Source organism: Mustela nivalis (assembly GCF_964662115.1).
Source record: "Mustela nivalis genome assembly, chromosome: 5".
NCBI classification, from domain to species: Eukaryota; Metazoa; Chordata; class Mammalia; order Carnivora; family Mustelidae; genus Mustela; species Mustela nivalis.
Genome location: NC_139024.1, coordinates 76,581,587 through 76,604,151, shown reverse-complemented (window position 1 = coordinate 76,604,151; position 22,565 = coordinate 76,581,587). Strand labels below are relative to the sequence as shown.

General features: G+C 37.9%; 1 protein-coding gene and 1 long non-coding RNA gene across 7 annotated transcripts in view; both read left to right on the top strand.

The window, feature by feature from the left end:
- The window catches only part of LOC309864468, a 664,253-nt gene that overhangs the window by 398,897 nt on the left and 242,791 nt on the right, over positions 1 to 22,565 (top strand). The window lies entirely within an intron of this gene.
- CLVS2 (clavesin 2) overlaps positions 1 to 22,565 on the top strand; it is an 84,582-nt gene that overhangs the window by 38,613 nt on the left and 23,404 nt on the right. For both annotated transcript variants that reach the window (XM_082729986.1, XM_082729987.1), the window contains exons 3-4: positions 13,279 to 13,389; positions 19,897 to 20,117. In XM_082729986.1, the coding sequence (XP_082586112.1) occupies positions 13,279 to 13,389; positions 19,897 to 20,117 (332 nt within the window). The remainder of the gene's footprint in view (positions 1 to 13,278; positions 13,390 to 19,896; positions 20,118 to 22,565) is intronic.

Genomic DNA, 22,565 nt, shown 5'->3' with positions numbered 1-22,565 from the left:
AATAATTTTTTTTTCATCCGTGGCATCCGTGTATAACAAGTTATGCTGTTATTTATAATATATTTACATGTTATTTACAAGTGCCTGTTATGTTTACTTATTATTTACAAATGATAAATTACTGGTCAAAAAGGAATTGGGGTTATTCTTTGTAGATTTAAACAAACCAACTATACTGTTATTTAAGATTTTTAAAACAAAATTAAAAATTTAGAAATTCTGGTCTATATTAAGATTACAGCAATGATAAGAAGATCACAAAACACTCATTTTCACTTGAGCAGATGATAATCATGTGTGTCTTGGATGGGGAAAGGGTAACTCCTTGCTTTTCTCTGGGTCCGTGGCATTTTAAACTGGAGAAGCCCTTGACCACCACTGTGTCCTGAGTGACCTGAGAAGATTCCCTCTAGTCTTCTTGAGTGAAAGTTAAGAGTGAATTCTGATTGTAGAATCATGAAAACAATGTAATAAAATCCTTGTATTCAAAATGTTGGTGTGAGACCCGAGCTTCCCACAGCATATATCCACTCACAATTAAAGGTCCTGATTACTTTCATGAGTACTTAAAGTACTCATGAAAGAAATTGAGGAAGACACAAAGAAATGGAAAAATGTTCCATGCTCCTGGATTGGAAGAATAAATATTGTGAAAATGTCTATGCTACCTAAAGCAATCTACACATTTAATGCAATTCCTATCAAAGTACCATCCATCTTTTTCAAAGAAATGGAAGAAATAATGCTAAAATTTATATGGAACCAGAAAAGACCTCAAATAGCCAAAGGGATATTGAAAAAGAAAGCCAACGTTGGTGGCATCACAGTTCCGGACTTCAATCTCTATTACAAAGCTGTCATCATCAAGACAGCATGGTACTGGCACAAAAACAGACACATAGATCAATGGAACAGAATAGAGAGCCCAGAAATAGACCCTCAAATCTATGCTCAACTAATCTTCGACAAAGCAGGAAAGAATGTCCAATGGAAAAAAGACAGCCTCTTCAATAAATGGTGCTGGGAAAATTGGACAGCCACATGCAGAAAAATGAAATTGGACCATTTCCTTACACCACACACAAAAATAGACTCAAAATGGATGAAGGACCTCAATGTGAGAAAGGAATCCATCAAAATCCTTGAGGAGAACACCTCTTCGACCTCTGCCGCAGCAACATCTTCCTAGGAACAACGCAAAAGGCAAGGGAAGCAAGGGAAAAAATGAACTATTGGGATTTTATCAAGATCCAAAGCTTTTGCACAGCAAAGGAAACAGTTAACAAAATCAAAAGACAACTGACAGAATGGGAGAAGATATTTGCAAACGACATATCAGATAAAGGACTAGTGTCCAGAATCTATAAAGAACTTAGCAAACTCAACACCCAAAGAACAAATAATCCAATCAAGAAATGGGCAGAGGACATGAACAGACATTTCTGCAAGGAAGACATCCAGATGGCCAACAGACACATGAAAAAGTGCTCCATATCACTCGGCATCAGGGAAATACAAATCAAAACCACAATGAGATATCACCTCACACCAGTCCGAATGGCTAAAATCAACAAGTCAGGAAATGACAGATGCTGGCGAGGATGCGGAGAAAGGGGAACCCTCCTACACTGTTGGTGGGAATGCAAGCTGGTGCAGCCACTCTGGAAAACAGGTTCCTCAAAATGTTGAAAATAGAACTGCCCTATGACCCAGCAATTGCACTATTGGGTATTTACCCTAAAGATACAAATGTAGTGATCCAAAGGGGCACATGCACCCGAATGTTTATAGCAGCAATGTCCACAATAGCCAAACTATGGAAAGAACCTAGATGTCCATCAACAGATGAATGGATCAAGAAGATGTGGTATATATACACAATGGAATACTATGCAGCCATCAAAAGAAATCAAATCTTGCCATTTGCAACAACATGGATGGAACTAGAGCGTATCATGCTTTGCGAAATAAGTCAAGCAGAGAAAGACAACTATCATATGATCTCCCTGATATGAGGAAGTGGTGATGCAACATGGAGGCTTAAGTGGGTAGAAGAAGAATAAATGAAACAAGATGGGATTGGGAGGGAGACAAACCATAAGTGACTCTTAATCTCACAAAACAAACTGAGGGTTGCTGGGGGGAGGGGGTTTGGGAGAAGGGGGTGGGATTATGGACATTGGGGAGGGTATGTGATTTGGTGAGTGCTGTGAAGTGTGTAAACCTGGTGATTCACAGACCTGTACCCCTGGGGATAAAAATATATGTTTATAAAAAATAAAAAATTAAAAAAAAAAAAAAAAGGTCCTGATTATTCAACACCTTAGAATCCTATGGCAGGTTTCCTAGTAATTTGCATTGAGAACGTACAGGTCTTTGGTAAGTCCCTCTATGCTTTCTTTCATGCACCCTATAAAGGAGACTATCAGGCAACTTCATTATACACAGGCATCATTTCTAATTAACTTAAAAATGAAACCAGAGGACACCCTCAGACAAAACTGAAAAAGAGCAAATCTAGCACATCTTTATAAAGGGAACTGAATTTCATACAAGGACAATGACAGAGCAAAAGATAATTATTAGGAGTCACAGTGTCATGAAGCCTTCATTAGCTAAATATTGATGTATATAGGAGGATGGGGGGAAATGGCTACTTTTTAAATAGAAATGTCAAAAATGATATATATTTGCCTTTGGGTAGAACATACTCTGTTGACCGCTCCTAAGAGAAATACATGTTGACACACTTATATTCATGATAGACAATTTAAACAATAGCTGACATTTTGCCAAAGGTCTTAGAACAAGCAGATATTGTAAAGTATGTCATGCAAATCTAGGGATATTAATTTTAAATTTAAAAATTTAATCTAAAAAGTTATCTATATTTTAGTACATATTTAGATTAGGATTTTAACATCTGGGAGGGCAAAATCATTTCAAAATATATTCATATCTTAAAAATTCTAAGATATGATATGATTAAGATATGATATATGATATTTTAATTCTAAAAAGAATTTTTACCTACAATGCTACATATTAATGGGAAATTAATGTATACTGTTACTTTTTTAAATGATCTGTCATGATTAATCCATGTTTCTTAAAACCCTTATTAAAATTAAGATGTAGTTTTCTGAGGAATCATTACAATTTAAGTCTGTAATTTATGTGCATTTTGTTTCAGAGATTGCTCATCAAATAGGAAATCTTGCTAAGTGCTTATTTTGAAATACAATGTGATATATCTTTGAAGGCTGACTTGTTTCCTCTAGTAAGAATTGATTACTCATTTTTTAACCATTTAATTATTTTTTTTCTCTTTTCTCAAATTCCCACGTGTTCAGTAAACCTAGAAAATGTTAATAATTATTGTTTCTCTACATATCAGAGCAGTCACCTCTTTTGGTTAAATTTTGTTTCTACACAATTCTTTGCATCTAACCCAGTTCTTTTACTATCTGCTTACCTGGATAGCATGAAGTTTTACCAGGCAGTTAGAAGTTAAGAGTTAGAGGTGAGGCACCCTCCTGCATTTGTACAATCCCAGTTGAAAAACTTAGCTCTGTGGGCACCTGCGTGGCTCAGGCAGTTAAGCATCTGCCTTGGACTCAACTCATGATCCCAGGGTCCTGGAATCAAGCCCCACATTGGGTATCATGCTCAGCAGAGAGCCTACTTCTTCCTCTCCCTCTGCAGGCTGCTGCTCCCCCTGCTTGTGCTCTGTCTCTGTCAAATTAAATAAATAAAATCTTGAAGGAAAAATAAAAAAAAACACAAAACCTTAGCTGTGTACCAGGTCAAGAGCCTTTGTTTTCAATCTGTTATTTGCCTCCATTTACATACAGCTCGTTACCAGTTATGAGGCAGGCATAGAAAAAAACATTCCAATTAGCTGGTCATTAAATAGTTTACTGGCTGTTCTCTCTTAATTTGGCAAAATACACTAGTTAGAATATTTTGGTAAAAATCCTTGTTTCCCTCATGAAAGCAATGGAATGACTTGCCTAGGTCTGCCTGCCCAATATTAATGAGGCTACAAATATGGAGTTGCAGCTATAGCTCTATTCTCTTTAGGTCCAGATACTGCACAGAATACTAGAGGTGGGAATTGGAAGCAGAACTTTGGAACTAAGACAGACATGATTTCCTTCAGGAATCTTAATCTTTAAGAAAATAGGTAGGATGGATATACAAATAGCTTACCCAACATTCTAAAAGATAGATATGAGTATACAAATGCTATTATGCCCAAAAGTCATATTTAGGAAAATATGGTATGGTTAGTATGTCAGGGCACATCAGTTTTTTTCTTTTTTTCCTTGCCTTTTCCTTTATTCCTTCCTTCCTTCCTTCCTTCCTTCCTTCCATGTGCTCATTTTCATTATTAGATCAGCTAAGAGAATTTTTATTAAAATTTTCTGAATTCTCTTAACTGAGATTTTCCTACAACTATCCAGAATGTTAAACCTGTGTTCTCCACATTGGCAAACTTTCACTGTGTACTCTTCCATTTCCACTCTATTCTCTTCAATATTCTGGGCTGCATTTCAGATCTGTCCTTCCCAGGGATGCCTTCCTCATCTTCCCCCTCTTCCTAACATTTCTCTATAAAGCAGACCAATCTTAAGTTTCAGCATATCTGAAGGACACTAATATTGGTGCAATCTAAGGAGCTAGTAGTACCGGCTGCTGTCATAGTCACCTTCTACTTTCTCTACCTAGGAACAATTTTAGAAAGGGTGATATTATTATATATGTTTTATACCTATGAAGCAATGTAAAAATTATTCTCATAATTCCCGACTTTTATATAGAATTTCATGTCATCTATATAAAACTTAACTGAAAAAAATTAGAAGCATACTTAAGATTGCTTTTGTCTCTGGTTGGTAAGGTTATGAGTAACTTTTTTTTATTATACTTTATTTGATATTCAGAATGTCTACAATAATTATGTCCAATATCTATACTAAAATCAGCATAAAAGGATAGTGCAATATCTTTAATTTTAGTATTATTTTAGGGATAGAATTATGGAATTAAAAGTGTTATTTCTAGGTGTTGTATGCTATGATTTATCATTATATGCACTTTGGCATCATGCATATAATAGTTGAAATTATATGCTTCAAAGAAGTGCAATAAAAGTAGAAAAGAAAAACAAACATTAAAAAAAAAAAAAAAACTAATGGGGATGCCAATTTGGTGCAGTCCCTTAAGCATCTGACTCTTGGTTTTGGCTAAGGTTGTGATCTAGGGGTCATGATATTATGCCCCGCATTGAACTCTGAGCTCAGTGGGGAGTCTGCCTGGGACTCTCTCTCCCTCTCCCTCTGTAACCACTCTATAATCAATCAGTCAATCAATCTATCTATCTTTAAAAAGGCTAATGAGTTTAATTTTGAATGAGTGAGTTGCACATACAATTTTTGCCTATGTTTACACTGAGGTCAGTTCTTAACACTTTTGATCATTTCAGGAACCCTAGACAGTCTTGTGAAACAAGACCAAAATTGTATTTTTAATTCTTATAAAAAACCTTCATTTTGCTCATTTATGGCTGCAAACTGTACTTTGATTGTACCAGAAATTATATTGATTTATTTTGTTCTCAAATCTTACAATTTACTTGTAATAGTATTTTATAATTTTTTCATATTTCATCAAAATCAATTAAAGAATTTAATAATATATTAATAATTCATTCTCCAGTTTTTCTTCTTGGATAGCTAGATTCCTGAGGCAAACATATTTTTGCTAAAAATATATCAATAACTTACCTATGTACATTTGATATAGATACATATATTTACCTCTCTATAGAGTGCCCACAGCGCCAGTATCTATAGTGTCTATACAGTTTGTATGCCAATGAGAAGAAAGTAGAGGCTTTGCTTTGACTGATATCATTTTGTAATCGTTGGCAATAGCAATCAACTTTTAAGGAAACTCACGTATTATGTGAAGGAAATGCTTCCAAATCCATCTTCTCCCAAAGAAAGGTGTTTACTAGAGTGTATGGTCAACAGAGGCTTGGAGAGATGTTGAATTCCACTAGAGCTTTGGCAGACCAAGTTTCCATTAACCCAGTGTTTGGTCAAGAAAATCTGTACATACAGCAGAAAGTGTACCACTCAAGAAGAAAATGAACAGAAACAGGTGAATTGCCAGAAGTTTTTATAGGTAGAAATTCTGTTAACTTTCTTCCACCCATCTTGGCTGTACTCTCACTAATTACAAGGTGCTTCTTACTTCATAATCTCCAATGAAGAATATGTGACCAACAGAGTCAGTGATCAGTGTATTGTATGTTCTATTCTATTCTATTCTATTCTATTCTATTCTATTCTATTCTATTCTATTCAAAATTTCATTTATTTTAGAAGAAGAGAGGAGATAGTGAGAGGGGGAGTTACAGGAGCAGGGGGGAGGGCAGAGGAAGAGGGAGAAGCAGATTCCTTGCTCAGCAGGGGAGCCTGATGCGGGACTTGATCCCAGATACTCTGAGATGATGACCTGAGTCAAAGGCAGATGCTTATTTGACTGAGCCACACAGGCACTCCTGTAAGCTGTTATTTTAATTATTATTTTGTACTATGTAGTGTTTTAGGACCAAACAACGTCTCATTAAACCATTATAAAATTACTTTCATGGTCATTTCTATGTGTGAGGTGAAAACTGATATTTAATACGGTAGCCCAGTATTTGGAGGTATGCTTAATGATTAACTGCTATGATTGGCCATTAACAGTCCTAATAAATGTTTCCATTTTGCAGATAAGGAAATTGTGGCCCAGTTTACTTAAAAAGTTTACTTAAGTGGTAAATTCCAGAATCTATTCTATTCAAAAAACATTCACCTAGCTCTGCTCTGGGATACACACACACACACACACACACACACACACACACGCTGAAGTTTTTAAAATGTTAGGAATGTAAAGAAGAATCACACACGGTCTGGATCTGAGTTCAGTGCACAAAACAGAAATCTCTCTCGATAGCTCAATGACAAATGGATTTACATTGGAAACGTGGGAGGAATTACATTGTCACTAGGGGACTGTGTCTGCTTTCTTCCTTCTGAGGTCCCAACCCTGCAGATGTGATCCAGAGGTCAAGAAACTGCTGTCTCCACCCTCTCACTACTGCCATCCCAGCAGCCTCTCACCTAGTGATACCTAGATAGTGGAGGGTAGTATCCACATAGTGCCATGAACAGTTGTCCCACTGGACTTTGCCTAGCAGCTGCCACTGCAGCAAAAAAAAAAAAAAATATGTTGCCTCCACTTGGTCCTTTAAATCTTGCTCACATGCTTCTAATCGACAGAACTCTCTTATTTAGAAGCCCAGCTGTCAGATTCTTTTGTTTTCGCCTTCCATCCCCTGCCCTATTGGTTGGGGCATGAAGTGAGTAAAGATGGATGCAGGTCCAGCACCAACAGACCGTATAAAACTCACAATCAAGCAGTTGAAGAGCTCCCAGTTTAATAGTTGAGGGGGACAAATGAAGAGACAGTTCCAGGGTCATGTGGGCAAGTGCAGTGAGAGACCTAGACACTGTGCTCATGATGGCAGAGGTGGGCTTTCAAGGGAGGACAGGGCATGGAAAAGTGAGAGAAGGGATCGAAAAGAGCTTCCTGGAGATGCTGTCACCTGAAGTAGGTCTTAAAAGATCAACTTTTAAAGATAATAGGAAAAGGGAGGGAAAGCCATGCCAGGCACTTGGGAGAGAAGAGTCAACAAGCTATAAAACCACACATGAACATTAATAGACGTGACAAGGGTACAGGGAAGTGATGTGCCGAGCAGGGGAGAGGACACAGTGGATTTGGGGCTTTACTGTGATCATGAGGGTGAATGTGGAAATATGAAGCTATACAGAGCTAAGGATATAAATGTTGCAAGGCTTGAGGCACAATTAGAGGTGAGAAGATCAGACTTCTGGTTTCCAGTTCTGCTTGTAGGAAGCGTGGAAGATGCGACTTTGTCCCAACCACAAAAGCTGGGCAGCCTGAAAGAGCAACAACTCTTCTTAGATTCATAGAGAGGTGAGGTAGCACCTGTCACCGAGACTAGAGGGATAGACAGGTGAACGCAGGGAGTCTTGGCTTACTGGAGCAGAGGCTCATAAGGGTATACAGACCTTGGTGCGAACTAATGCTGGGACTGTGAAGGTTAAATGACAAATTGCTGGAGGCTCGTTGGGAATGGGGCTGAGAGTTAAAAATTCCGGGGGGCCCAGTCATAGGGGGCCCTCCACATTTTTCTGAAATTTACTTCCAGGAGCTGGCCAGGTTTTCAGTAAATATTAGGAAAAAATCCCCTGTGCTTCTGTCAGAGGGAAAGGAAAATAAACCGTTTCAAAATATGTCAGAGCACGCTATTGTTGTTGTTTTTCTCCAAGTTTTTATTTAAATTCCACTTAGCGTACATACAGTGTATTATGAGTTTCCCATATAGAATTCAGTAATTCAACACTTAAATACAACACCTGGTGCTCATCACAAGTGCCCTCCTCTGATCTTAACAGGGTCTGCCTGCAGGAGAAAGTTAACCAGAGCCTAATTTGCGGGGGTATTGTTAGAAACTGGCCTGGGGGTACGAAGGTACCCAATTCTAGCCTTCCACATGGGAAAAGAGAAATACCCAACTCTAGGCTACCTGTCCCACCTACGGGAAGAGAAAAAAACTGAGAAACTCTTGGTAGTTCACAGTCCAGAGGCACTGACTCACTAGCAGACTAAGACCTCATCACAGGACTGTGGAACACTTCCCTCCCCCCACGCCTCACCAACGCATTACAGTTGGCTGACTTACAGCAGTTCCTTTTATCTGGTACATCATGTCTGGCTATCAAGAAGCAAATTATAAAGCATACTAGAAAAAATTAAAAAAAAAACACACAACTTGAAGAGACAGAGCAAGCATCAGAACCAGACACGGCAGGAATGTTGGAATGATCAGACTGGGGACTTTAAACAATTTTGATCAATAGGCTAAATGCTCTAATGGGTAAAGTAGACAATATGCAAAAACAGATGGACAGTATAAGCAGAGAGATGGAAAGTCTAAGAAAGAAGAAAAAATATCTAGAGATCAGAAACAGTGTAACCAGAAACGATACCTTTGGTGGACTTATTAGTAGACTGGGCTTGACTAAAGAAAGAATTTCTAAGCTTAAGAATATATCAATAAAAAGCTCCAGAACTGAAAAAAAGAAAGAACACTGAACAAAAAAGCTGGAACAGAGTATCCAAGGACCTCAATGGCTACAGAAGGCATATCGTGCGAGTCATTGTAGTGCCACAAAGAGATGGGAAAGGAAGGAAAGATAGGCAATCACAGTGAGGAGAAGGAGGGAATCAAGGGTTATATTGTCCTTGTTTTGGACTTCGAAGCCTGAGAGGTGGCCCTGAATCCGAATTTTAACCTAGATGAATTTCACTGCAAAGTCAGGGGTTTCCCTTCTCTTTTGTCCTCTCTCAACTGCTTTTTGGTGCTGATCACGTCCTTCCTTATATAAAGATATACCCAAGAAAGTCCATGAACTCATATGTAAGTTTTGTGTGTATGTGTGCATGTTCATTTTTCGATAAAGGTGCATGAGCTCCACGTGATTGTTGGTTTAAAAATACTGAGCTAAGACATTTAGCGTCACAACTTGATAGCTGATGTTTATTCACTTTTGTTCTAGAGATTAAATGTCTATTCGGGAGCGTATTTTAAAAAGCATTCCAAGTGGTTCTGCTTCAGGTAGTGCGGTAGGTTAAAAACTCTTGAAGATCTTCCTGCCATGAAACACAGAGGTGTTAGATACATCACAACAAAAATATTTTCACATCCTTTGCTGAACTCTAGGGAGCATGAGAGAAGTCACCACCCCTCACCCGCCCCTGAACTGTGAGGCAAGAACACTAAGTCTTCTGGAAAAACAAAACAAAACAAAAACCAAGAGAATTAAGTAAAGCCTAGGTGGTTCTGGAGGCAAGTGTTGACTTCGGGACCCTGCGGCTTTCGCGGGTAATGATTGCCTAAGGCCTGGGGTGGGCAGAAGCCAAGATGAGGCTTGCCTCAGCTGAGACCAAGGGCAAATGGGGACTAAATGTGAGACTCTGCATTCCTCCAGGGAAGATTGTGCTAGGAAAATCCCTGCTGGCTAGGAAACTTTAACTAAACCTCTCCTTCTCTCCCATAAGTGGGAAGAAAAATAATAGTAATAATAATATTGGTATTAATAATAATAATAGTCTTCTCTGATAATCTGAGACCATAATTTTCTCCTGTGAGTTTGAGATTTGAATATGCACTGTTCTATCAGAGGAATCCCCAAATGGGAAATTACATGAAAGCCAAACCAGGTTGATAGTTGGTAGGAGTAGGAGCTCGTAGGAGCTGATACAGACCTTATCTGGAGCAAGGCATCTTCAAGCCACCTACTTCAGGATTCCCAATGATTAATATCAGCCACATATGAGTTCACCATAGACAAAATACTGTAAGCAAGATCAGCAGATACAGTAACCAAATTCAGGCCCTCAAGGACTAAGGAAATACCTATGTATTAAATAGTTATATTATTAAATAATGTTATTAATGATGGAATTAAAATAAGCAAAGACAAAGTAACTAGGGAATTAAAGTTACATGAAAATCTATCTCATAACCCATAAATTGGCAAAAATTTAACAGATTGACAATATCAAATGCAGTATGTGGAAGAGCTGGAACCTTTCTTATTGTTGGGGGGAGGAGGGGTGGAAATTGATATAATCGCTGTTACCAATCATGTAAAGTTGAAGTATGTACACTCTATGACTCAACGTTAACACTTTAGAGATACACGCCACACAAACACTCGACATACCCGAGAGACATGCACAAGATGAAGTCTGCACAGCAGCAGGGCTGGTGATGGCAAAGCAGACCAAATATTTGGAAAACAATATGCACTGACAAGAGAAAATAAATTATGATGTACTGTACAATAGTAGACTATATACAACCGTGACAATGAACTACAGTTGCGCATGTATAAAACTCAAATATGAGGAGCCTCAAAAACAATGTAATGTGACAACAGAAGAATACATTCATTACGGTGATATATTTATAAAGTGTAAGTACTTAGAAAAACCTAACTATATTTTAGAGATGTTTGTATGTATACACAGAAAAAATTATAAAATATAAAAATAAATAAAATATACAAAATTATAAAAGAACAGGTAAAATATAAATTTATAATATTACCAAATTAAAACAAGAAAATAACAATAGGAAATTTTAAAATGTGGGAGAGGGTCAGAGAATATGAATACAGTGAACTTTAAGGTTACTAGCCATGTTCTAGTTCTTAAGCTGAATGGAGGGCACTTGCATGTTTATCTTAACATTCTCTAAATTGTATATACGTTATTCTCTTTATGTATAAAAATGTCATGACTTAAAAAATATTATGTCTGTATTTCTAGCTGATTCATTTCTATTATTCTAACAACTTCTTGAGGAATGAAAAGTACGTGTTTATTAAGGAAGTAAGGCACTGACATAAAAGGAGACATATTTTACCTTCAGTTATTCTAATGTATTTATTCATTTATTTATTTATTTATTTATTTATTTATTTATTTAAGTACTGTTATCTTTTATGGTGTGTTACTCCCAGAGATAGAAATTGCTTTGCAAAAAGAAGCGTTTATTAGCTCTGAAAATGAACATAGAAAACCATGAATTAATTATTAATGCTCCTAAGTGTCCCCCCAAAACTAGAACACTTTAATGGGATTATACCGTGCATGTTTTTGACTAAACAATCTAATATAAGAAAAAATGTAGGGGCGCCTGGATGGCTTAGTCATTAAGCATCTGCCTTTGGCTCTTCAAGCTCCTTGCTCAGCAGGTAGCCTGCCTCTCCCTCTCCCACTTACCTCTCTGTGTCAAATACATAAAATCTTAAAAAAAAAAAAAAAAAAAGAAAAGAAAGAAAGAAGATAAAGTCTAAATTTAGAAAATGCATCTATGATTATTTCAGTTCCTTTGCTTTTCCTTTGTTCCCATTCATGCTCTGAATAGAATCCAAAAGAATTCCAGTTATTGTGATAACTTGAGAGATGCTTCTAGGGGTATAGTTTGTTTATAATAAGACTTTTGTAGTCCGTTCAGTGTGGGGTTTTGAGCTAGTAGCAGGAATCAGTCCATTTATGTGGAATCCGTAGCATACTCAAGCGAGGTCAGATGTTGCAATTCATTCAGTTAAGGATTTCCTTCATATTACGGAGTGAAGTGGCATGTACCTGTTTAGTCGCACAAAAAGAAAACACCTCTCTAAATCACTTCACATGCAAAACTTACACAAGTGAGCTCTTGCTGAAGAGGGGGTTGGCTTTACAATAGGACCAATTTCTTCCTGTGGGGTGCGCTATGAGGGTGTTGACTTAATTTAACCTAGCAAAATGCATCCTCACACTTCTTACGCTACAACACTAAGCTTTAATTTTGTTTTTGCATATTTCCTGCCCTTTTTTAATGGCTGAAATAAGGGAAGGAGAATGTTTATAATGAAGTCGGTAAGATAGAATAAAGTGAGTTTTCTTTTTTAAGGATTTTATTTATTCATTTTGAGAGAGAGAAAGTCTGAGAGAGAGCATGAGCAGGGAGAGCGGCAGAATGAGAGAGGGAAGCAGACCCCCCACAGAGCCAGGAGCCCAACGTGGGACTCAATCCCAGAATCTGGAACTCATAACCTGAGCTGAAGGCAGATGCTTAACCACCTGAGTCACCCAGGCCCCCCTGAAGTGAGTTTTGATATATGACAGTGCTCACATTGTAGATAACTATAGTGAAATTTTAAAAAATATTTTAATATAAATACATTTTAGAACAGAAATAATTTAAATGAAATTCTTACCTAATGTAAATTCAGTATTTGACAAATCCCTAATGTCTTTTATTTCTGTTTCTTGGCCTATAATGACTGTTAACACTTCGTAGGCTTTAATTATGGCACTTCCTAAAAATGTTGAAGTTCTTATCAACAAACTGTGCTGAAGAAGGATTTGCTCTATTACATATTGCTTCAGTTTAGGTCTGAAAGTTACAGTGTTTCATGCAGTAAGATTCTTCCTTCTTTCTAATTCATTTTAACTGTACAAATTGTCTCATTTAGGCATGTGGAATAACAAATTTATATACCTTATGACCTTCCTCAAGCCTTCTCAATATACTGAAGCATGTGTTGATTTTCTCCCCACTCCGTGTCTCTTTAGGATAGTTTCCCAGCACGATTTGGAGGAATTCATTTTGTCAATCAGCCGTGGTATATCCATGCCCTGTACACCGTGATCCGGCCTTTCCTAAAGGAGAAGACTCGGAAAAGGGTATTTGTTTGTTTCTTTGTTTATATATTCTTTCTCCTCCCACATTCAATGAATTATGCTGTATAACGTGTACGTAATATTGGCTGTGGTCACATGTGCCTCTATATTGCATATAAATATTCAACATACAAGATATTTAAAAATTCTCGAAGACCTTATGATTAATTCTGATCACTGTATATATGAAAGAAATATTTAAAAGTCTGCTTCTCTACTCTTCCACAAATTGGGAGAACATTTCAGTACATTCATTAGATCTTAAAGCGTAAGTTTAAAAGTAAAAAAAAAAAAAAAAAGTTGTGTCATGTTTCTAGATTATTAGTATACTTAATTTCAAGTGAGACCTAGAGAAAAGTTGTAATTTATAAGCTGATATATGAATGTTAGTTATTTCAAAATATGTATCAAATTGAGTATAATGAATTTTGTAATCTCTAATGTAACTCTATAGTGATTGTCATGATCGCTCACACATTTCAGAAAGAATGCTGCTTTGTAGAAATATTAACATTTCTTTAAATGGCAAGTTACTTGAATTCCAAGACTGATTTTCATCTAACAATGAGGATATTCAAAGTACATACAACAAAATAATCATTTTTTTTTCTGTGAATAAGACAATTTATATAAAGTATTTAGCACAGTGCATGGTACATGGTAAATGCTGAGCACATTTATCATTATGATTAATACTATAGGTTTTTAAGATGGATTTTAATACCCCTTATTTCATTTTATCCAAAAGATTGGGAAGAGTAAATGTAGGAAGCCTGAGCTCCTATTTCAGAGCTGGGAAAACTAAGTCTGCACATGGCTAAGTAACTTGTTTCCTCATTTACAGAACTGTAGTGTTGTGGAGCTAATATATGAATTGAAATATCTCCAGATTTAGTGCTATTTTTACCACTGTGCTGTGACCAATTCTCAAATGATTAGTTCCAAAATAAAATATTCTTTATGTAAATGTGTACTGAAGGTAATTTTTCATGTTTCTCAATGAATGAGAAGGCACTTCAGGTGTTTCTGAGTCTGTTCTAGAAACCTCATTGCGAGCATAGAGGAGAAATAATTGTTAAGTATGTGTTTTTATCAAACACTGAGCCAAAGGTCTTCTGAATATGAATTTGTTGAAATGTTCTGTAGTATAGGAGGAAGGCTTCTGTAAATAATTACAGTTTATATCAGGAATTGTTTCTACTGGTGAGAATCATATCAATTTACATGTTAGACTTCAGAAAAATGTATATGATTTGCTTCACAAATAACACTTTCAAACTCTGTTTTATGAAGAGTTGATCAGGTGACCCAAAACACCTGCTGAGGCTTTTAGTACATATTATACTGGTGAATGCTTCTGTAGTAGTCACTCTATGCCACATGCTGTTCTAAGTACTTTACATATGGTAACTCATTTACTCCTTACAAGGAAGGCTCTAGGGGAAGCATTGTTATTTTTCTCCTTCTGTAGATGGGAAAATGAGGCACAAAAGGTTAAACAAATTGCTCTAAATCACAGCTAGGAGGTAGTAGAGCTGAAAATGTGGATTTGGGGAGAAGACAGTTTCAGACAGAGGGCATAGCAAAGACGAAGGTCCTCAGGTAGAAACATGCCTTGGCAAACAGCAAGAAGGCGCAGAAAGCTGGAGCAGAATGAACTACTCATGAGGGTAATAGATGATGTGATAGAAGGGAATATGGTGGGTCAGATCATAGCAGGGTCTTGTATTCCATTGCAAGGGCCTGGGCTTTCAGTCAGAGTGAAGTGAGAAATACTTGAAAGACTGAATACTGGGGTGATTTGTTCTGAGCACAGTGTACTGCTCTGTTGAAAAAGACTAAGGAGGATCAAGTCTAATTCCAAGCTCCAGGTTTGGAGTTATTTGATTGATAATTTTGACAATGCCTAGAAAAATTCTTGAATACCTTTATTCTAGATGGAAGTGAGGTATCTGAGCTTTGCCATTTTAATTAAGACTATATGACTTGTAGGACGCCTGGGTAGCTCAGTGGGTTAAGCCACTGCCTTTGGCTCAGGTCATGATCTCAGGGTCCTGAGAGCGAGTCCCACATCAGGCTCTCTGCTAGGCAGGGAGCCTGCTTCCCTCTCTCTCTGCCTGCCTCTCTGCCTACTTGTGATTTCTCTCTGTCAAATAAATAAATAAAATCTTAAAAAAAAAAAGACTATATGACTTGTAAATCTTCATAGGAGAAAATAGTTATAGGTTAAAACACTTTTGATTTCACTTATATATATAATCAATATAAAGTACAGTTATTATATTTCTTTACAGGTACTCCAAGTGATTCAGCATCATAATATTACTCAAACATTCTATACTTTAGATGCTACAAATCTGTGCTCTAAAAAACTGGCAAAGAAAAACCTAAGGAATAATTGTGCATCTTTTGTCACAAAAAGGAAACACCTGGTTGTTGTTGTTGTTGTTGTTGTTGTTGTTGTTGTTCTTCTTCTTCTTCTTCTTCTTCTTCTTCTTCTTCTTTTTAACTAAATGAAATCTTTGAGTCTTTACCATATTGGACTGCTGATGGGAATAGTAACCCTAGGTGGTAGAGGAATCCTTTCTCAAATTCTCATCAATATCTAGAATCTTTCTTTCTTTTTAAGATTTTATTTATTTATTTGAGAGAGCATGAGAGGGGAGAGGGTCAGAGGGAGAAGCAGGCTTCCTGCTGAGCAGGGAGCCCAATGTAGGACTCAATCCCAGACTCCAGGACCATGACCTGAGCCATTAGGCTCCCCTCTAGAAACTTTCATGTGGAACGAAACTTCCATCCAGGACAGCTGCTTCTGACATCCTCACTATTCAAGTCAGTATTAGTTTCTTGAATTAAGGTCTCCTTCTGCTTCTGAGTTGTCTATGAAAAAGGAAAATAGCATCTTCACCAAAGCTGGAACCTAATGCCTAGGCTTCAACCTCCATGCACTCTTCAGTTATTCCAGGGTTGTGGTCTTATCACTCCCAAGAGCTGACAGGAAACAGGCTTCCTCACTGATTGGTGCAACTTTCTACCTGTTCCTCAATATGGTAGACTCTCTCTCTGATTCCTTGCTCATTCCCAAATGTATTTCTCTTTTCTCCCTTCCACTCAGGTGACCTACCATAATCTCTTTAATGGCACAGTGTAGAGAAATTAAATGAAAGTATTATTTAGGCTAATTCTTAGAATAGTAAGTTACTCTAAGGCAAGGGAGCCCACATGGACAAGACTTCTTGCATGAAATGGTGACAGAGAAAAAATGTAAGGAGAAAAAAACAGCAAAGCTTTAAAAAATGAAATTCTTACAAGATATGGGAGGATAAGCCTTGGGAATAATTAAAGGCAAAAATCGACAGAAGAAACATCCTCTGCAAATGTCCTGAGACAAATGTGTGCATATTGTGTTTCAGCAGGGAGGAAGTAGTAGATGTGTTCAAAGAAGTTTATGGAAGGTCTTATAGGATATACTCTAAAGAGGAAGGAGAAGCCAGTGGGGAATTGTGAGAAGAATGACATGATCTGACTTACATTGTGACATGGTCATTCTGGCTGCTGTGTTGAGAACAGAGTGTAGGTAGCAAGAGTGGAAGTGGGGAGAGCAATTAGAAGGTTAGTGCAGTAATACAGTTTGTAGGATGACAGTAGCATGACTTAGGGTTGTAGGGGTGGAACTGGTCAGATGTTCAGATTCATGATATCTTTTGAATGAAGAATCAAAAGGATTTACTGACAACTTAAGACGAATTGAAGATTTTAGCCTGAGAAACCAGAAGCAGTCCTACCACTAACTGATGTTGAAAACAGGGAAGAGCTGATTTTTGGGAAGAAAGTTGTAGTTCAGCTTTGGATATTGTAAGTTTGAGATGGCCATTGACCTCTTAAATGGAGATGTCGAGTAGAGAGTGGAAATAGCAATATGAAGTTCAGAGGAATGGTCTAGATATAATTTTTCAGTGTGCGAACAATATTTAGGGCCCTAGACAGAATGAGATCACCAAGGAGTAAGTACACTTAGAGAAAGGAATAAATCCAAGAACTGAAGTCTGGAGCTCTGTGATATTAAGATGTTGGGGTGATGAGGAATAATCAGCAAAAGAGACTGAAAAGAAGCATCTGTCAAAGTAGCAGAAAAATCAAGAGATGCTGGGAATAAATGTTGCAATGACAAGAGTCATTTATATCCATTGCTGCTGAGAGTTCAAGAAAAGTAAGGGCTGAGAATTGGACACTGACTGTCCAATGACAAATGAGAATGCCCAAATGAGAAAGAGCTTCACAAGAACTATCTTCATGCTCTACTGGAAAGAAAGGCCTGCTTTAGACTGGACTCCGGAAAAATAGGACTAGAGTATTTGGACAGTGAAACAACTCTTTTGATGAGTTTTGTAATAAGTGGAAGGAGAGAAATAGTATAATAACTGGAAGTAGAAATCTGGTCAAGAGAGGTCTTGTGCGTCTGTTTGAAGGGGGATGGGAGGAGAGGGATTGGCAAGTTTGCTCTGATGAGAAAGATCCCCCAGACAGAGGAAAGTTGATGATATGAGAGAGACAGAAGAACATTTTGCTTGAGCAATATAACAGTAGGAGAGAGGATGGCTTCTAGGACACAGGCCTCCGCCTGTGTTGGCCTTTGTAGAATTTATCTTTCCATTGAACTAGGAGCAGAGGCACAGCATATAGACACAGATGCTGGTGGGTGGGCCTCATCTGGTTGCCCTATTTTTTCAGTGAGAGAGGAAATAAGGCCAAAGCTGAAAGTGATGTTGAGGGAGGATGTAGCAGAATGTTAGCAAGGAGAGAGGAAGTAGTGTGCTAGGATAAATCTCTAAAGATTTATTATGATAAGTCGTGCATGACTTGAAGAGGTTTCTTACATGAATAAACATATCTAATGAAATAAAGTTGTAGAACTAATAAAACAAGAGTTTCAGTTGTTAGAACTTAACTACCCCCTCCCAAATTATTTTGATTTCTTATGAGAAGAAACTCTGTGTGTGCGGGGGGGGGGGGAGGTAGGGGGTGCTCTTGTGCTATGCAAAGAGGAGCAGGAACGTGTAAAGTTTGCAATTAACCTAATGTGCTTTGGGGCAGGCAGCATCTTCCACCTCTGTAGGCTCCATATAAAATATTTCGGGTAGCTGATTACTCTGCCTATCGTGGCCAGTGACCTGCTGTCATCTGTTTTTAGTAGCCCATAATCTGTTGAAATTACTTGTTGATTTATAATTCCCATCCCTATTACTTTGTTGGGTGTTGTAGACTAGTTTTTCTTTGTTTTCCTATGTATTTATTTCAGTGGACTCTAAAATGACAGAAAACAAAGATAATTATGTTAGCCTGTTCATCATAAACTTCAAGTATGAGTCACTTAGAAACTATGACTGACTATTTCTAAGTGACTTATAAACTATAATCCTTAAATATTATATAAATTATATGAGATGACACAAGTGCTGTTTCAGGGAAGACTGATCCTACAGTTTTGAGATCGAAATGAAAGAAGAGAAAAGAGGTAAAATTTATGGAGAAACAAATCTTGAATATGTACCTTGAATAATTTTTCAGTTTAAAGATTATTTAGGAGAGAGAGAGAGAGTTGGGAGAGTGGCAGAAGGAGATTGAGAGGATGAATCCCAAGCGGAGTCCATGCTGAGTGAGGAGCCTGATGTGGGGCTTGATCACATGACTGTGAGATCACAACCTGAACCAAAACCAAGAGTCTGACACTCAACCAACTGAGCCACCCAGGTGTCCCAGTGATTTTTTAGTTTCAAAAAAGAAGCTCTAGGTAATACCAATAATTAATGTATACATACAGCTTTACATTTTCACTCCATTATTCCATTTTTATTTAAGCAATAAGCATGGAAACCTCTAGTAGAGAAGATGCTGGCAGCATTATAGAATGTAAGTCCTTTGGGATGTAAACCTTCACTCAACCTTACATTATGATAATGCTAATTTGCTTTTATTTACATCAAACATTTTGCATTACAAAGCAGTAATTTAGTGGTTACAGTATTCTTATTTTTATTGATGATAAAAGAGAAAGCCATACTGGTAACAGCTTTTGGGCTTAATAACTTGGATGGGCTCTACAGTTGATGAGTCCCTTATGAGAACAGTCTATTTTAACAGCATTCATTATGCACCTCGTTAGCTTTGCATAACTAACGTCAAGATGATGTACAGATCAAAATGCCCATTGGATTCTGCTCATGTCTTCACTATAAAGTAGGAAACCAAATTTCAGGTTCCAGCTCTTTAACCCAACCACTATCTGACTTTCTAGGAACTACCTAAGATTCCTACGCCTCAGGATTTTTATATGACTTATTAGGATAACAGTACCATCCCTGTCTATTTCACAGAGTGAATGAAGGAACATTTTAACAGACATGGAAAAATTTTGTTTTTGCTTTTCCTAGCCTCACTTCCTCCTCTTATTATTTGGTTGGTATTTATTCTCTTGTGTGTGTTTCTCTTCTCCCCTTCTTGCATTTGTAGATATTTTTGCATGGTAACAACCTGAACAGTCTACACCAACTAATTCATCCTGAGATCCTGCCTTCTGAGTTTGGAGGGATGCTGCCCCCTTATGACATGGGAACATGGGCAAGAACACTGCTAGACCACGAGTATGATGATGATAGTGAATACAATGTAGACTCCTACAGCATGCCCATGAAGGAGGTGGAAAAGGAACTCTCCCCCAAGTCCATGAAGAGGTATGCTGGAGGTGGCTGGGAAGTGAGCTGTAGCCAGTGTGGGGATGCCCCAAGTGAACTGCAGGGGAGTTCTCTTGGGGAGTATATATATTCAGTGGATTTTTAAATCATTTTATGCCCCTATGATTAGACATCTAGGAATTTTGAGCCAAAGATAAAGTCATTCAAGGCAATGTCAACTCAGTTTTGTTCCATGTTCAGAGACAATCTGACAAGGCTGTTAGGGAGTCACCAAATCTAGTGGATTTTCAAACTGTACCTTTAGAATTCTGGAGGAGTACCTTAGGCCCAGCAGGTGGGTTGAGGACAGTGCCCATCTCCACAATGAGAAGAACTCCTCTTCTATCTAAGCAATGTACTGGACTTTTGTGTAAAATTTCATTTGAAGAAAGGGATCCATAGCAAACACACACACACACACACACACACACACACACACACATTTCAAACAGTGCATTTAAAACATATATTCTCTTCAAGTATCTCAGTCCTATTTATTTAAAACATATATTCTCTTCCAGTATCTCTGCCTTGTTTCTTATTTAAAGGTCTAGCCATTCCTGGGGCAAAACAGTCTATTTTCCTACAGCTTTACTCTTTATAAAGTTCATTTTTGAGTGAGATTCTGATTCCTCGCTTTGACTCTCATGGTATTTTTATGCCTGTTTTCTTTTAGTCAATGCACGTTTATTGAACACATGCTCTGTAATGGATACTTCCCTAGGTGCTTTGGATTCCTTGTGAATATATACATATCCAGCCATAGCTCAGTGGCGATGGAGGATGGGGGAGTTGCTGAACATGCCCAAATGCATGACTGCTTCTGAGTTTGCCCTCTGTAGCGAACCAAAAGATATCTAATTCTCAGGCTCCCCCAGGCCACAGCAACCTAGAGTCCTAGAGTTCACTTGGATAATAGCAAAGAATATTATTTCTCTGTTCATTTCCCACCACAGAAATATAAGAACACTCCCTATAAGTCTCTTTTCACCTAGACCAGGGTGAATCCAGGCATCACCCCTATTATCCCTCACACTGTCTTGCATCTTTTTCTGATGAAAACCAATGGTCCTTTGGTCATACTTACGTTCATGCAGGGCCACCACTGTCCTCAGAGCAGGCCTTCTTGTGCTGCTGTTGCTGCTACTGTTGTTGGTGTGTGTGATGTTCTCCTCTCTCCAGGCTGCTCCATGATGCCTTGGAGAGAAAGGAAAGGCTGGAGACATCTCCTGCTTTAATTTTTCCATGAATCAACAAGCTTATGTGTAAGCCAAGTCTGGGCTTCTCAACTCCTTTCCTTTAAACAGGGCTTCTTACTGTGAGTTCTGTGCTCCCCTATCAAGTCAGTCCATGGGTGGGCTCTCAGAGGAGTCTGTTAAGTGCTAAAATTTATATTTAAAATTGTATGTGTATGTGTGTGCAGGTGTAGGTATTTTGTGCATTTTTCTGGAGGAAAAGAATATATTTCATCAACTTCTTAAAAAAGTTTTCTAAAACAAAAATATTTAAAAGACAATTGCCTAAGAATAGCTTCCTTCCTTCCTTTTTTTTTTTTTTTGAGATTTTTATTTATTTATTTGAAAGAAAGAGAAAGCAAAGGGAGAGGCAGAGGAAGAAGCAGGCTCCCTAACAAGCAGGGAGCCCAGTGTGGAACTTGATTTTAGGATTCTGTGATAATAACCTGAGCCAAAAGTAGATGCTTAACCGACTGAGCCACCCAGGTGCCCCAGAATAACTTTCTTCTAATAAAAATAATAATCCTAATTGTTGTTACAATCGGTGGTTTACTATATACTTATCATGAGTCTCAAGTCCTGTCTACGTATTTTTTTGTAACATTAATTTACTTTATCCACACACCAACCCTGTTAAACAGATGTTGTATCCTCAGAGTCACATAGTCTATAATTAGTGGACCAGGGTTCCAATCCATGAGGTATAGAGTAAACCTTCCTTGTCTACCCTCTGAGACAACACACTGTAAAGCTGTCACCCTGGAACTAAGCTACATAAGTAGGATTTGAAAACAGCTGTCACAGGTGATCCCTGATCTTTGCCTTTACCAGCAAACAATGCTCAATGCTCATTTCCTTCAACCCCTTCTGCGACTTGTTCGATAACACGGTCCTTTCCGCAGAGCACATGTGTCTCCACATCTTCCACGTCCTGGGGGTACCCTATCACCTGCAGTCTGCACGGCTGCCCTCCTCCCGAACTTCTTACCTGGTGTCGTAGCCTCCACCCTTACCCCGCTCCCCTGGCTCCGACTTACTGCCCATATGGCAATCTAAAACATCTCTCAAATTTTAGTCAGATCACTTCACTTCTCTGCTTTAAATTTTTTAACGACTGCTGGTTATACAGTGAATGAAATCAATTCTGTAACATGGCTTCCAAAGTGCTCTATGATCTGACCCCGCCCCCCACTCCTCTAAGTGTATCCCACTG